This window comes from Callithrix jacchus, chromosome 7, assembly GCF_049354715.1.
Source record: "Callithrix jacchus isolate 240 chromosome 7, calJac240_pri, whole genome shotgun sequence".
Classification (NCBI taxonomy): Eukaryota; Metazoa; Chordata; class Mammalia; order Primates; family Cebidae; genus Callithrix; species Callithrix jacchus.
In genome coordinates this window covers 152,888,877-152,905,923 of record NC_133508.1, presented here as the reverse complement: position 1 = coordinate 152,905,923, position 17,047 = coordinate 152,888,877, and the positions used below count along the sequence as shown (strand labels likewise).

The 17,047-nt window shown below is 32.8% G+C and overlaps 1 protein-coding gene across 8 annotated transcripts in view; it reads right to left on the bottom strand.

Moving 5' to 3' along the window:
- SYCP1 (synaptonemal complex protein 1) overlaps positions 1–17,047 on the bottom strand; it is a 113,613-nt gene that overhangs the window by 45,398 nt on the left and 51,168 nt on the right. For 7 of the 8 annotated variants that reach the window (XM_035252542.3, XM_035252541.3, XM_009001949.5 and 4 more), the window contains exons 17-20: positions 10,006–10,110; positions 8,862–8,965; positions 7,314–7,431; positions 6,438–6,508 (exon numbers count right to left, since the gene is read on the bottom strand). In XM_035252542.3, coding sequence (XP_035108433.3) covers positions 6,438–6,508; positions 7,314–7,431; positions 8,862–8,965; positions 10,006–10,110 — 398 coding nt within the window. The remainder of the gene's footprint in view (positions 1–6,437; positions 6,509–7,313; positions 7,432–8,861; positions 8,966–10,005; positions 10,111–17,047) is intronic. The other variant, XM_078332838.1, reaches the window with a different exon arrangement.

Below are 17,047 nucleotides of genomic sequence, written 5' to 3'. Positions count from 1 at the left end.
CCCGATACCAAAACCCGGCAGAGACCCAACAAGAAAAAAAAAACTTCAGGCCAATATCCATGATGAACATAGATGCAAAAATCTTCAATAAAATATTGGCAAGCCGACTGCAACAGCAAATCAAAAAACTTATTCATCATGATCAAGTAGGATTCATCCCGGGGATGCAAGGCTGGTTCAACATACGCAAGTCTATAAACGTAATTCACCACATAAACAGAACCAAAAACAAAAACCACATGATTATCTCAATTGACACCGAGAAGGAATTTGACAAAATTCAACAGCCCTTTATGCTAAAAACCCTCAATAAACTCGGTATCGATGGAACGCATCTCAAAGTAATAAAAGCTATTTATGACAAACCAACAGCCAACATCATACTGAATGGGCAAAAACTGGAAGCATTCCCTTTGAAATCTGGCACTAGACAAGGATGCCCTCTCCCACCACTCCTATTCAATATAGTATTGGAAGTTCTAGCCAGAGCAATCAGGCAAGAAAAGAAATAAAGGGTATTCAATTAGGAAAGGAGGAAGTTAAATTGTCTCTATTTGCAGATGACATGATTGTTTATCTAGAAGACCCCATCGTCTCAGCCGAAAATCTCCTGAAACTGATAAGCAACTTCAGCAAAGTCTCAGGATACAAAATCAATGTGCAAAAATCACAAGCATTCCTCTACACCAATAACAGACTTAAAGAAAGCCAAATCAAGAACGAACTGCCATTCACAACTGCAACAAAAAGAATAAAATACCTTGGAATACAACTCACAAGGAACGTAAGGGACCTCTTCAAGGAGAACTACAAACCACTGCTCAACGAAATCAGAGAGGACACAAACAGATGGAGAAACATTCCATGTTCATGGTTAGGAAGAATTAATATCGTGAAAATGACTATACTGCCCAAAGTAATTTACAGAATCAATGCTATCCCCATCAAGCTACCATTGACTTTCTTCACAGAACTGGAAAAAACCACCATGAACTTCATATGGAACCAAAAGAGAGCCCGCATAGTCAAGTCAATTCTAAGAAAAAAGAACACAGAGGGGGGCATCACACAACCGGATTTCAAACTATACTACAAGGCTACAGTAATCAAAACAGCATGGTACTGGTACCAAAACAAAGATATAGACCAATGGAACAGAACAGAGGCATTGGAGGCAACACAACATATCTACAACCATACAATCTTTGTTAAACCCGACAAAAACAAGCAATGGGGAAAGGATTCCCTGTTTAACAAATGGTGTTGGGAAAACTGGCTAGCCATGTGCAGAAAGCAGAAACTGGACCCCTTCCTGACCCCTTACACTAAAATTAACTCCAGATGGATTAAAGACTTAAACATAAGACCTGGCACCATAAAAACCCTAGAAGGAAATCTAGGCAAAACCATCCAGGACATAGGAGTAGGCAAGGACTTCATGAACAAAACACCAAAAGCATTGGCAACAAAAGCCAAAATAGACAAATGGGACCTAATCAAACTCCACAGCTTCTGCACGGCAAAAGAAACAGTCACTAGAGTGGATCGGCAACCAAAAGAATGGGAAAAAATTTTTGTAGTTTACCCATCTGACAAAGGGCTGATATCCAGAATTTACAGAGAACTCAAACAGATTTACAGGAAAAAAAACAAATAAGCCCATTCAAAATTGGGCAAAGGATATGAACAGACACTTTACGAAAGAAGACATATATGAGGCCAACAATCATATGAAGAAATGCTCATCGTCACTGGTCATCAGAGAGATGCAAATCAAAACCACATTGAGATACCATCTCACACCAGTTAGAATGGCAATCATTAAAAAATCTGGAGACAACAGATGCTGGAGAGGATGTAGAGAAAAAGGAACACTTTTACACTGTTGGTGGGAGTGTAAATTAGTTCAACCACTGTGGAAGACAGTGTGGCGATTCCTCAAGGCCTTAGAAATAAAAATTCCATTTGCCCAGCAATCCTATTACTGGGTATATATCCAAAGGACTATAAATCGTTCTACTATAAGGACACCTGCACACAAATGTTCATTGCAGCACTGTTTGCAATAGCAAAGACCTGGAACCAACCCAAATACCCATTGATGATAGACTGGATTGGGAAAATGTGGCACATATACACCATGGAATATTATGCAGCAATCAGAAATGATGAGTTTGTGTCATTTGTAGGGACATGGATGAATCTGGAGAACATCATTCTCAGCAAACTGACACAAGAACAGAAAATGAAACACCGCATATTCTCACTCATAGGCAGGTGATGAAAAATGAGAACACATGGACACAGAGAGGGGAGTACTAAACACTGGGGTCTACTGGGGGGAAAAGGGGAGGGCCAGTGGGAGGGGGAGGTGGGGAGGGATAGCCTGGGGAGAAATGCCAAATGTGGCTGAAGGGGAGAAAGCAAGCAAAACACACTGCCAGGTGTGTACCTATGCAACTGTCTTGCATGTTCTGCACATGTACCCCAAAACCTAAAATGCAATAAAAAAAATTTAAAAAATTTTTAAAAAGGAAACTAAAAGCCAATATCCCTGACGAACATTGATGCAAAAATTATCAACAAAATACTAGCAAACCAAATTCAACAATACAGTAAAAGGATCATTAATCAGAACCAAGTGCGATCTATTCCATGAATGTAAGGATGATTCAACATATACAAATCAATGTGATACATCGTATCAACACACTATAGGACAAAAACATATGATCGTTTCTATTGATACTGAAAAGGATTTGATACAATTCAACATTCCTTCATGATAAAAACCCTCAAAGAACTGGGTACAGAAGGAACATACCTCAATATAATAAAAGCCATATATGATTGACCCACAGCTAGTATCATACTAAATGGGAAAACACTGAAGGTCTTTCCTCTAAGATATGGAACACAACAAGGATGCCCACTTTCACCACTGTTGAATTCAACATAGTACTGTAGGTCCTAGCTAGAGCAATTAGACAAGAGGAAAAAGTAAGGGGCATTCAAATAGGAAAAGAAGTCAAATTATCCTTGCTTGCAGATTATATAATCCTATACTGGGAAAAGCCTAAAGATCCCACCAAAAAACTATTAGAACTAATAAGCAAATTCAGGAAAGTTTCAGGAAAAAAAAAATTAGCAGCATTTTTACACGCCAACGGCAAACAATCTGAAAAATAAATCTAGAAAGTACTCCCATTTACAATAGCTATAAATAAAATTAAACACCTAGAAATTAACACCACCAAAGAAATGAAAGATCTTTACAATGCAAACCCTATAAAACACTGATGAATGAAATTGAAGAGGACACAAAAGTAAAAAGATATTACCTGTTCATGGATTGGAACAATCAATATAGTTAAAATGTCCATACTACCCAAAGCAATCTATAGATTCAATGCAATCTCTATCAAAATACCAATGACATTCTTCACAAAAATAGAAGAAACAATCCTAAAATTTATATAGAACCACAAAAGACCCAGAATAGCCAAAGATATTCTGGGCATAAAGTATAAAACTAGAGGAATCACATTACCTGATTTCAAATTCTACCACACAGCTATAGTAACCAAAACAGCATGGCACTAGTATAAAAGCAGAAACACAAACCAATGAAACAGAACAGAAAACTGAGAAACAAATCCATATATCTGCAGTGAACTCATTTTTGACAAAGGTGCCAAGATCACACATTGGGGAAAGAATAGTTTCAATACACAGTGCTGGGAAATCTGCTGGATATCCATTTGCAGAAAAATAAAATTAGACCCATATCTCTTACTATATATAAAAATCAAATCAAAATGAATCAATGACTTAAATCTAAGCTCTCAAGCTATGAAATTACTAAAAGAAATCATCAAGGGAACTCTCCAGGACATTGGACTGGGCAAAGATTACTTGAATAACATCCAACAAGTACAGACAACGAAAGCAAAAAACAGACAAATCAGATCACATCAAGTTAAAAAGCTTCTGCACAGAAAAAAAAAATCAGCAAAGTGAGGAGACAACCCACAAAATGGGAGAAAATATTTGTAAACTATCCATTTGACAAGGATTAATACACACAATATATAAAGGCCTCAAACAACTTTATGGTAATAAATCTAATAATCCAATGGAAAACCATGGACAAAAGATCTAAATGGGCATCTCTCAAAAGAAGACATACCAATGGCAAACAGGTATACGAAAAGGTACTGAACATCATCGATCATCAGAGAAATGCAAAGCAGAACTAACATGAGATATCTCATTTTAGTTAAAATGCTTTTATCTAAAAGTCAGGCAATGAAAGATGCTGGTATGATGTGGAGAAAAGGAAACCCTCATGCACTGCTGGTGGGAATGTAAGTTAGTACAACCACTATGGAGAATGGGTTGGAGTCTCCTCAAAAATAGAGATACCATATCATCCAGCAATCCCACTCCTATGTATATACCCCAAAGAAAGGAAATCAATATATCAAAGAGATATTTGCACTCTGTCAATTGCACTGTTCATAATAGCCAAGATTTGAAAGCTATGTAAGTGTCCATCAACAGATGAATGGATAATGAAAATGTGATGCATATACACCATGGAGTAATATTCAGCCACAAAGAATGACATCTTGTCATTTACAACAGCACAGATGAAACTGGAGATCATTATGTTAACTGAAATAAGCCAGGTAGAGACAGACAAACTTTATATGCTCACGTATTTGAAGGAACTAAAATTACAGCAACTGAGTCATGAAGACAGAAAGTAGGAAGGTGGTTTCCAGGAGCTGGGAAAAGTAGTGGGGTTAAGGGGAAATGCAGACAGTTAGTGAGTACAAAAAACAGAAAGTGAATCATATCTAGTATTTAAAGCACAAGGTGTTTATAATCAATAATAATTTATTTGTACTTTTTTTTAAAAGTAAAGGACTATAATTGGGTTGTTCGTAACACAAAGGATAAATGCTTGAGGTAATGCATACCCCATTTATTCTGATATTATTATACATTGTATCCCTGTATCAAAATATCTTATATACCCCTTACATACATATACCTACTATGTACCCACAAAAATGCTGATCACGAGGTCAGGAGTTCGAGAACAATCTGACCAACATAGTGAAACCTCGTCTCTACTAAAAAAGTACAAAAACTAGCCAGGCATGATGGTGCACACCTGTAATCCCAGCTACTCTGGAGGCTGAGGCAGGAGAATCGCTTGGACCCGGGAGGTGGAGGTTGCAGTGAGCCAAGATCACGCCTCCGCACTCCAGCCTGGGCAACAGAGCAAGACTCCATCTCAAAAAAAAAAAAAGAAAAGAAATGGTAAAATCACAAAAGACAATCAAGTTTAATTCAAAATTAAAACCTTTTCTATAACAAAAATTTCTCTGAAGTTAAAGGAAAACAACAGGTTAGGGAAAATATATGCTATAAATAAGCCACACAAAAGATTAATATATTTTTAGAAGCATAAGCTTCTAAAATAACCTCAAAAGATTAGAAGGCAATGGGTATAAGCAGATAATTTTTAAAAGAAATTCTAAAATCAAACTTGATTCGAAAAGCTTACCCAAAAAATAAAAACCACAATATATTAAAAAATGACTTATCCTTATATTTTAAATTATGAATAAATTAATAATGCCCAATATTAATTAAAACATTTTAGGACCAGCGTTTTCCTATAATATTTGTTGTATTGTATGGTTTACAATTGATATAACCTATTGGAAACTATTTAACCATCAAGCCATTGAAATCGCTATTACTATGATCTAATATATTCTACACTTAAATCTTATCAAATTCAAAATAAGGAAAAAGTGTTTATTTGCCAAAATGTTTACCAGTATTATTTATGAAAATGAAAAACCAAAAATTTAAATATCCAAAAGAAAATCTGCTAAAATAATGCCATTACATCCACTTGAATAACTGGTAGATGGGCATTAGATGACTGTGAAAACACATAGAAATATTAATAATGTAAAAATAATATTAAATGGAAACACCACATGTAAAATTATATCTATATAATTATAAGCAATGACCAAATACATGCTTTAAAATATACAGTGGGTATAAATACTCCATTATAATACTTCATATGATTAGAAGTAATTTTCAAAATTTCTCTTCTATATTTTATAAAATGTGATTAGTATATTTTCTTAATTAAATATTAAAGAATTAGAAAGTTTATGATGCTTTAAAATTTCTTTGTCTAATCTCACTAACTTTTAACACTAAGTATAAAAGAGATTATTATAATTTTATTTTTAAGCAGGATTCCACAACATTGATTTATGCCTAATTTTTACTTTATACAATATTCAACATCAGTTCAATTTAAATTAATGATAAATGTTAATAGAAAAGAAATACCAAAATCTTTTGCCAGATAAAAAAGGCCAATTTGTTAGTCTTGCCTTAATCGTGTTTCTGTTCCTTCCAGATTTTCTATCTGTTTCAACATCCTTTCTTCTTGCTTTTTGCTATTCTAAAGAAATAATGTTGTTTATATAAATGATTTTGTTTTAACAAAAATAAAATTTAAACTACTATTTAAGACCTTTATCTGTTAGCATAAAATTTATTTAGTTATATATAAAGCAAAAAAAAATGAGCTTTTCAACTTGTATAGTTCCCTACTACTTTTTAATCCTTACTTTATTCTCCCAACAATCTCTATATAACAGTTAACAAAACATGTCTCATTTGGTTCCCAGGGCTAGAGTCTGTATCCTTTGTTCATATTGTCACTTCAAGTAATGTTTTCCATTCGCTGCTACCTACTGAACTCAAAATTCATCTTTAAAGACAAAATCAGTGCTATATTCTCTCTGAAGCCTTCTCTTTATCCAAAGTAGAAGTGATCCTGTGAACTCTGATAACACTTTGTCCCACTAACAACACATACAACATACTATTTTGCTTAAGTTACGTGAGAAATTACTATTTTTATTAAGTCCTAAGTTCTTAAAGAGAAAGGGTGATATTTTATTTATCATTGTATCCTCCACAATCTTATATGACTTAAAAACCTACTGACTAAATACTTTTTTAAAAATCTTGATGCTTAAAATTAGATTAATTTTTTTCTAGGAGTAGCCTCTACGTGAATCAGAGGGTAGTCTCTGTTGTCCATTACCACCCTAATAAGACCAATATGCATACTTTTCTTCTAAAACAAAGTTTTAGCTCTAAAGCAATCAGACTTTAAAGTTCAAAGGATCCTTAGAGGTCATCTATTCTAACCTAATTTAAAGGAAACTAAGTAACCAGCGCTTTCTTTTTCAACTCACATTAATATCTTCTTGCTGTTTCTTGAGTTCTGGGATCATATCACTTATTTCCTGTGCGAGTTTTTTGTTCTCTAGTGAAAGCTTGTTGCAGCGTGAAGTTAATTCAGTATTCTTACGCCTATTTTTTTTAAAGTCATACCAAAATATTTACAAATGAAATGACATAATATGGAATTTAATTCAAAATAATGATAGAGGAAAGGGATGACGGGCTTGGGGAAAAACAATGAAACAAAATTGACCACTGGTTTATAATTCCTGAAGCTGCGTGATAGGTTGATAAATTATTCCCTCTCATTTATATATTTTTGAAATTTTCTTTAGTAAATTTTCAAATATCACACAATATATTTCCTTGCATGTTCCCTGTACTCTCATTCTTCATACTTTCCACAAATTTTGAAGAGTACATTATTTTCTTCAATAATTTTTTCCTATCCATTAGACTGTCTCTTAGAAGTTATTTCAAACTTCTTATAACTTGATTAAAGTAGTACATGAGGCATGAGCTGTTTTTAATTAAAATATTTTCATTAAAATACATAAAACTAGGTTTAACTTTTCTGCACAACACGTAACTTGCTCTTAAAAGGTCTCAAATGTTCTACCTCAGAAGAGAAACTATTGCTCTATTGGTTACATCCAGTATCAATTTTAAATGAAGCCAGAGGAGTATGTGTCTCTACACAATGATTTCAGAAGCATCTATTATCTATTTCTGCTTAATGATACTGGAAATTCATTAAAGAGGAGATTGTTTCACTACGCCATGAAAAGTTAAAAAGCAAATATACCAAGGATAACATACATTTACACTAAAGTACAAATAACTAACCAGTCCATTCTTTAAAAAGCACCTCTTTTTAGCTAATATATGTTTTATACATAAGTTTTATATATTAGTTAATATATAAGTTTTACCTAGGACCTTTAAAACAATACTATTAAAAGGGTACCAGAAATAGAAAACTAGATGAAAAAGAAGGGAGAGGATGCTGTATAAACTGTTTACTTCTCATATTTAATCTTGCACTGAGATGCCACCAAAAAGGGAGAATCATGCTCACCACTGTTAGACTGGCTACCTGAATTTACTTTTGTCTGAGTAATAACACAATAATAATTTCCCCCACTTTCTCTCCAAATTAAACTTACTAAATAGGTAAAATCACCCAATTAAATATTTTATTCAGACAATGTAAGAAATGAATTTGTATTTTGATACTTTATCAACAAAAACCTAAGAAATAATTTAGCAAAACAACCAAAATAACTAGTTAGAACTGAAAATGATTATTTTTATGGGAACTAAATATCTCTAAGAAAAGTAATGAAAGTGGTTCTCAATTTTGGGGTGTACTCTTTTATGTCAGTGATATGTACTTTCCTTAGCAATGAAATTTGGCACATTATTTTGATATTAAGCATAAAATACAATTTCAAATCCATTCAAATAAATACTAAATATAATTTACCAAATTATTATTTATTACCAGAAACCTTAGGAATTGAGTGCGTAAGCTATTTTTAGATAGACGAAAAACATACTTCTCATTTTCAAGCTCAGTTTTCAGATCTGTAACCTGTTTTGAATAATATTGTTCACTCGTGGTAATGGCAGTTAACTGTGTTTCCAAATTATGTACGTCTTTCTGCAAAATAAACATATATAATGATAGCGAGTGTTTTTCCAATTTTCTGATTTAAAAGGTACAGTCACTGTGTAATTAAGTCATATATTTAGCAAAAATTTGGCATGTTATATCAAATATATTAAACGAGTAGATTTAAAGTGAATAATCACTACAACAAACAATGGCATATTCAATATAAGTAAATTCTATCTTGATACTGTAAAGTTCAACCAGTAAAATATTTATATATTATAAAATATTCTTATCACTCTACCAAGTAATTAATTTCAATTAAAATGTTATATTATCAAAGAGAAATATATTAATTGATAAAATCAGATAGTATCTTAAAAAACTAAAATGTTATTATTATAAAAAGACAAGATGCAATACTGTCATGGACTGGAAACATACCTTAAAATACAAATTCTTAAACTGTAACATGAGCACTATAAAAAGGATTATAAACTAAGAACCTAACTTAATGAAGGCTAAATTTCAAATATACCAATTAAGAAATACTTGGCTAGGCATAGTGGTGTGGTTCTACAATCCTAGCGACTTGAAGGGATCAGCCAGGAGCCCCAGAAGTTCAAAATGATAGTGCACAATGATTGTGCCTTTGAACTAGTGAGACGCTGTCTCAAAAAAAAAAAATACTGAAGACATCAAGAAATAGAACTATTATAAACCATAGCATAATGCATCATGCCGATATTTTAAGTGTTGATCTTTCTCACATTATAATATTTTATAAATTTATAAAATATACAAATTTATATAAAATTATAAAATATATAAATTTATATAAAATTATAAATTTTAAATAATTTTAATAAAATATATAATTAAAAATTAAAATTAAAATATATTTATATATAATTATATAAAATATAATTGTCTAGATGTGTTTTAAATCAATCATAAACATATTGAATGTAATAGTAAATGCTTTGAAAGGAATTTTGTGAAGAAATCTTTCACAAAACAAATAATAATCCATAAATCTATATTATAATAACAAAATATTTAAAATAAAAATGTTTCCTTAAACAAACCTCTCTGGTTTGGAGAAGACCAATTAGTTCTTGTTCTGTTTCTTTTAATTCTTCAGCAATCTTCTCAAATTGTTCCTTTTCATATAAAAGCTTTTCCTTTTCTCCCTTTTTATAAACATTAACAAATCAGGAGTGCCAAACCATACACATATTCAAAGTAATCAAACTGCCCAAATAGAGCTGTAGAAAGAACTATGAGCTTCCCCTGGGCCAAAATTCTTCAAAAAGAGATAATTAAGTAAATTCAAAGACTAAACATGATGACAGACAATTAATGGACAGAGGCCTGGAACACAATCATTAATTCTTTAGTTACAGATGATAAATTTTTAATCATTCCTTTTGCTATCCAACACAGCATATATTTATTAACTCATTTTTTACTTAGTCTTCCCAAGCATGACATCACAACAATTTTATAAAAGGTCTCACAATAAAAGGTTCTATATTATTAACTTTATAAGGACTACTAATTGTAGTTGAGGAGTTTGAATTTTATCTATAGACAATGTGGAATCATCATAAGTTTTACTGTAACAATATCATCACTATATTTGTGATTTTAAAAGACACTAGCAATAGTGCAGAAGAAAGCTTAAGTAGGATGAAGCTAAAAACAAGAAAGCCAGTAACGAGACTATTGTGCATAACAGATGCAAGATGAAAAGGGTTTAAATTATGTCAAGGACTGTGGAGACAGATTGGTAACAATAACCATGCTTTCATGCTTTTGAATGACTTCTATATGACTAGACTTCACTAGATGCTTAAAATGTATTTTCATTCCTTGTACTACTCTATGGAAGTCAGATGTTTGTGTCTCCTTTTGACAGATCAAAAAATAGAAGCAGTCTTTTAGGTTTTAGTATGCCACTATAATCTCATGCCTAGAGATCAACTCTCACACTGAAAACCACTATAAACTCTGGACAAAATATATAAATACATATAAATATATATGGTGTGAGTGAGTGTGTGTGTGTGTGTGTGTGTGTATGTGTATAGACAGTGGGGAAGAGAGAGGGAAAGAAAGAGAGAGAGGGAGAGAAAGAGAAAGACATATATAAAACATAAGGATTTTAACAAGTGAAAAAAAAATTAACACAAGTGGCTCGAAGAGGAGTGAGTTTGTCAGTTTTTGGTAGCTTTGTCCCACTGGTGAAATGTCACTGCTAAGCAGTGTGGTATAAGGCAGCTAAAACTACAATAGAAACCCCACCATCTCTCTTGCCAGAGGAACCTGGTAGAACAACGGAAAGGAGCCCTGGGAACCATGACCAGCTTCCAGAATATGAAGGAGAAATTATACAGAGCAAAGAACCACAGAAAGTAATCACCTGATTCTATGTATGAATACTACACAAATTTAAAAACAACCCATGAAGCATACATTCATATGCAAGTCAAAAGGAGTACATCAAAGGCTCAGAGAATTAAACTAAGATTTGAAGCACCGTTCAGAGAAGGTGAAGTAAAATTTATTTCTGATTCTAGCAAGCTAACTGATAGACAAAATAAAAACATTTACATTATTCAGATGAATATAATAACCTTAACAATGTTCTGAATATAATCCAAAATTACTCAACATACAAAGAACTGGTAAAATGTCAACATTCTCAAGGGAAAAGGCAACAAATATATGCTAACTTCAGTAAAACTAAGGTGTGAGAACTTTAACAGATGAGAACTTTAATGCAGCTAATTCAATTATACTCAATCAGGTATAGGAAATATCTTAAAATGAATAAAAAGATAGAAAATCTAAGGAAAGAAATAGAAAATAAGAACAAATGGAAACTTTAGGACTGGTAAAAATTCATGGGGTGCTTATGGGGCACAATGGAGATTATAAGGAAAGAGACATTGAATCTGACTATCAGAACAACAGAAACGATAGTCTGAAGAACAGAGAGAAAAAATATTGGAGTAAAATAAATAGCACCTCAGGAACCTGTGGAACAATCTGAAAAGATCAAATCAATGTATAGTTGTAATCTTAGAAGGAGAAGACAGAAAAAGTAGGGCAGAAAAATATTTAAGTGGCCGAACCTTCCCATATCTGAAAAAAGTTAAAAATTTACAGATTTGGGCCAGGTGCGGTGGCTCATGCCTGTAATTCCAGAACTTTGGGAGGCTGAGGTGGGCGGATCATGAAATCAGGAGTTCAACACCAGCCTGGCCAATATAGTGAAACCCCGTCTCTACTAAAAATACAAAAATTATCTGGGCGTGGTGGTAGATGCCTGTAATTCCAGCTACTGGGGAGGCTGAGGCAGAAGAATCACTTGACCCAGGGAGGCAGAGGTTGTGGTGAGCCAAGATCATGCCATTGCACTCCAGCCTGGGCAATTAGAGTGAAACTCTGTCTCAAAAAAAAAAAAAAAATTTACAGATTTATGAAGTGTAGTGAATCTCAAATATAATAATTCAACTTCACTTACATATTGCTGAAAAATCAAACTTAAGGAGAAAATCTTGAAAGTATGTGAGTTTCTCATTAGAAAACACAGAGGATCAAAGACAATAAGATGTCATCTTTAAGGTGCTGAAAGAAAAAAAAATTGTCAACCCATGATCCTATACCTAAAAAAAAAAAAATCCTTTCAGAAATGAAGAGTAAAAAAATAATACATTCAAAAAGCAAAACTAAGAAAATTTATCAGTAACAGAACTGTACTACAAGAAATACTAAAGGAAGTTCTTTAGGCTGAAGGAGAACAATATTAGAGGTAAATGTGGATCTTCAGGAAAAAAATGAAGAATATCACAACTGGTAAATATTGAAGTAAATATAAAAGATCATTTTTCCTCAAGTTATTTTTTAAAAATATGACTATTAAAGCAAAAATTATAGCACTGTCTTGTCAAAACGTAAATGCATGTAGGTATAATATAAGACAACTCGAGCATAAAGGACAAAGTGGAAAAAGGACATAAATCGTCATAAAGTTTCAACATTTAACATGAAGTGGTAGAACATTAACTCAATATAAACAAGGTAATGGATATGTTATAATCCCTAGAACAGCCACAAAAATAAATGCAGAGAAGTATAGATAAAATACTAATAGATACATTAAAATGGAATACCAAGAAATGTTCAAATAACCAAAAAGGCAGAAAATTTAAAAGAGAAACAAAACAAAAGGAGCAAACAGAAAACAACTTTTAAATGGTGAATTTAATCTAAGCCACATCAACACTTAAACACTTTTAAAGGTAGCGATGGTCTAAATTAGCAGTGATTGGTGGAGTGCATAAAGAAGGAAGACCCAATTATATACAGGCTACATATAAACACATATGTACAAATAAAGTCAAATATAGGTTGAAAGCTAATTAAGAAACATGGAGTGGCTATAATAATATGTTAAAATAGACTTCAAAACAAAAGAATATTATCAGAAATAGAGGGCATTTAATTATAATCAAAGGGTCAATTCATCAAGAAGATATGGTAGTTCTATATAAATATGAAGCTTATAGCAGAAGTTCAAAACACATGAGGCAATCATTGATAGAATTAAAGACATAAACAATTCCAGAATCATACTAGTTTTAACACTCTTCTCTCAATAAATAATAGAATTAAACACAAAAATTCAATAAAAATCATATATTTGCACAATACCATCAGCCAGCTGAATCCAATTGACATCTATACAACTCTACCTAATAGCAGAATACATATTACTTTCAGTGCACATGAAACATTCACTAAGATATATCATATCCTGATACATGAAACAAACCTTAACAAATTTTTAAAAATCAAAGTACATTTTCTGACCATAACAAAGTTAAACTAGAAATGAATAACAAAAAACAACAGGAAATCCTCCAACTACATGTAAAGTAAACAACAGACTTCTAAATGGGATTTTTAAAAATCCTCAGGAGAAATTTTAAAATATTTTAACCTAAATGAGAATACAACATATAAAAATTTGTGAAATGCAGCTGAAAAGGTGACTAGAGGAAATTTATAGCATGCAAATTCTTATAGAAAAGAAAGGTCTCAAAACAGTTTAAACTTTCACCTTACAAATCTAGAAAGAGAGCAAAATAAACTCAAAGCAGCACAAGGTAGGAAACAATAAAGATATGAGCAGAAAACAATGAGATTGAAAACAGAAAAACAATAGAAAGAATCAATGAAATAAAAACTAATTATTTGAAAAGATCTATAAAATTAAGAAACTTCTATCAAGACTAACAAAAAAGGGGCCAGGCACGGTGGCTCATGCCTGTAATCCCGGCACTTTGGGAGGTCAAGCAGGTGCATCACTTGAGGTCAGGAGTTCAATGCCAGCCTGGCCAACATGGTGAAACTCTATCTCTACTAAAAAATACAAAAAATTAGTAGGATGTGGTGATGCATGCCTGCGATCCCAACTACCCAGGAGGCTGAAACAGGAGAATCACTTGAACCCCGGAGGCAGAGGTTGCAGTGAGCCAAGATTGTGTCACTGAACTCCAGCCTGGGTGACAGAATGAGACTCCATCTCAAAAAAAAAAAAAAAAAAAAGACAAAAAAGAGAAATGACACAAGAACCAATATCAGTAATAAAAATAAAGACCCTACAGATATTAAAAGGGATATAAAGACCCTACAGACCCTACAGATATTAAAAAGGATAACAGGGAATGCTACAAAAAACTATGCACAGAAATTTGACAACTTGGATGAAATGGACTATCCCTTTAAAACCAAAAACTACTAAAATCATTCAAGATTAAACAGGTAACCTGCACAGTTCTTTAACAATCAAAAACATTAAATCCATAGTGAAGACCTTGCCAAAAAGAAATTTCTAGGCCAGCTGGTTTCACTAGAGAATTCTACCAAATACTTAAAGAAGAAATTACACCAGTTCTACACAATCTCTTCCAGAAAACAGAAAAAAAACAAAAGCTTCTGTGGAGCCTAAAACAACTCTATCTTGGAAGCTAATCTACCATGTTAGCTTCTGCATAACCCCTGTTCCAGAAAGGCCTCTGAGATTTCCAGTTTATCTATTGTTCCTTGTGTACAAGAAGGTACTTCCCATAAATCTTACCCTTAGGGCATATTCCTATGTATTTCCTCTGAAGCACATGTGATCGTCCTTGAAGGTGTATAACCCTTGGGTCTGAGAGATAATGATGCAGGGATTCACCATCTTGTCTTGCCACCACTTGAGACACATATGGCTTCTGTTTGAAAGTCCCTATTAAATGTTTCCAAGAAACTGGATTTGTCAGCCTCTTCCTTCCACCTCTAAGCTTCTTTGAACTTTGGGATAGATTTGCAAATCCCTGCCTCTGTGAAACAACTTCCCAGTTCATTTTCCAAAGCCAGCATTACTTTGTCTCCAAAAATACTCACAGATAACACAAGAAAAGAAATCTACAGGCCAATATCTCTTATGAACTCAAATATTAAAATCCTCAGCAAAATATTAACAAATAAAATTCAGTAATATAGAAAAAAGTACATTATGCAACACCAAGTGGGGTTTTTCCTGGAAATGCAAGGCTCATTCAATCTTTGTAACTCAATGAATATACCATATTAATGGTCTAAAGAAGAAAACCACATGATCATATAAATTGACACAGAAAAAGCATTCAACAAAATTCAATATCCATTTATAACAAAAACTTTCAGTAAACTAGAAACATAAGGGAACTTTCTACAAAAAAACCTGCAAGTAACATCATAACTTAATGTGAAACAATGAATATTTTTCTTTTAGGATCAGTGCACAAGCTCACCACTGCTATTTAGCATACTGGAAGTTTGAGCCAGTGCAGTAAGGCAAGAAAAAGAAATCAAATACCTATTTGGTAGTTATTTAAAATATCTGCAAAAAGAGAAATACTTAGGTATAAACCTAATATAATATTTACAGTACTGTATGCTGAAAACTGCAAAATGTTAATGAAATAAATTATTATAAAGATCCGTATAAATAGAAATGATACTATATTAATGTACTAGAAGACTCAACATAATAATGATGTCACTTCAACCCAAATTAATCTACGTATTTCATGCAATTCTACTAAAAATTTCAGCAAAGGTTTTTTAGGTATAGAAAAGCTAATTCTAAAATTTATAAGAAAATGTAAAGGAACTAGAATAGCTAAAACAATTTTGAAAATCAATGGAGGAATCATATTACCCAATTCTAAGACTTAGCATTAAATCTACAGTAATCAAGACACTGCAGTATTGGCAAATGGATAGACAAATACACCAAAGAAATAGAAGAGAGTTCAGAAATAGATCCATTCACAAACATGGTCAATTGATTTTTTTAATAAATGTGCAAAAGCAATTCAATGGAGAAAGGAGAGTATTTTTAACAAATGGTAATATAATCCTACATCAATCCAAAATATTTAAACCTTAAATATCTCTCAAAACCATCCAGTTTTTCTCACTACTTGTACCACCTCCCAGACTAAGACACCATCGTCTCTCCTCTGGCTACTGTGATTATCTGTCTACTCTTAACTGTTCTACCTTAATATACTATTCTCCCTCAGGCCAAATGTGCTTTTTGAAATGCAAATCTGATCAAGTCAGTCCCTGCTAATGTGTCCCATTCCTCTTAGGCTAAATAGAAAATTCCTTTGATATGATTTACAAGACCATGAATTGTAACACTCCCGTCAGCAGTGGCATCTTTCACTTCATCATGTACTCACCATACTCCCTCCCATGAAAAAAAATCTTAGCACATTTCCTCTATTTGAAATGTAAATTTTTTCTCCAGATTTCAGTTCAATCCTTACTTCTTCAAAAAAAGCCTCTCCTAACTTAAGCAGCTCAAATTTTTTGGCCTCATGATACTATGAACTAATCCTGTATTGCCCTTATCACCATTGTAATGTTACATTTCAATGAGTGATTGAATTTAAGTGTGACTATTTGATGGCTATAGTTCCATGAAGACAGTGTATGCATCCATTTGCTCCCCACCGTATCCCCAGAGTTTTAGCATAATTAAAACTCAACAAATGTGGTTTTTGTTCTTGAGGCAGAGTCCAC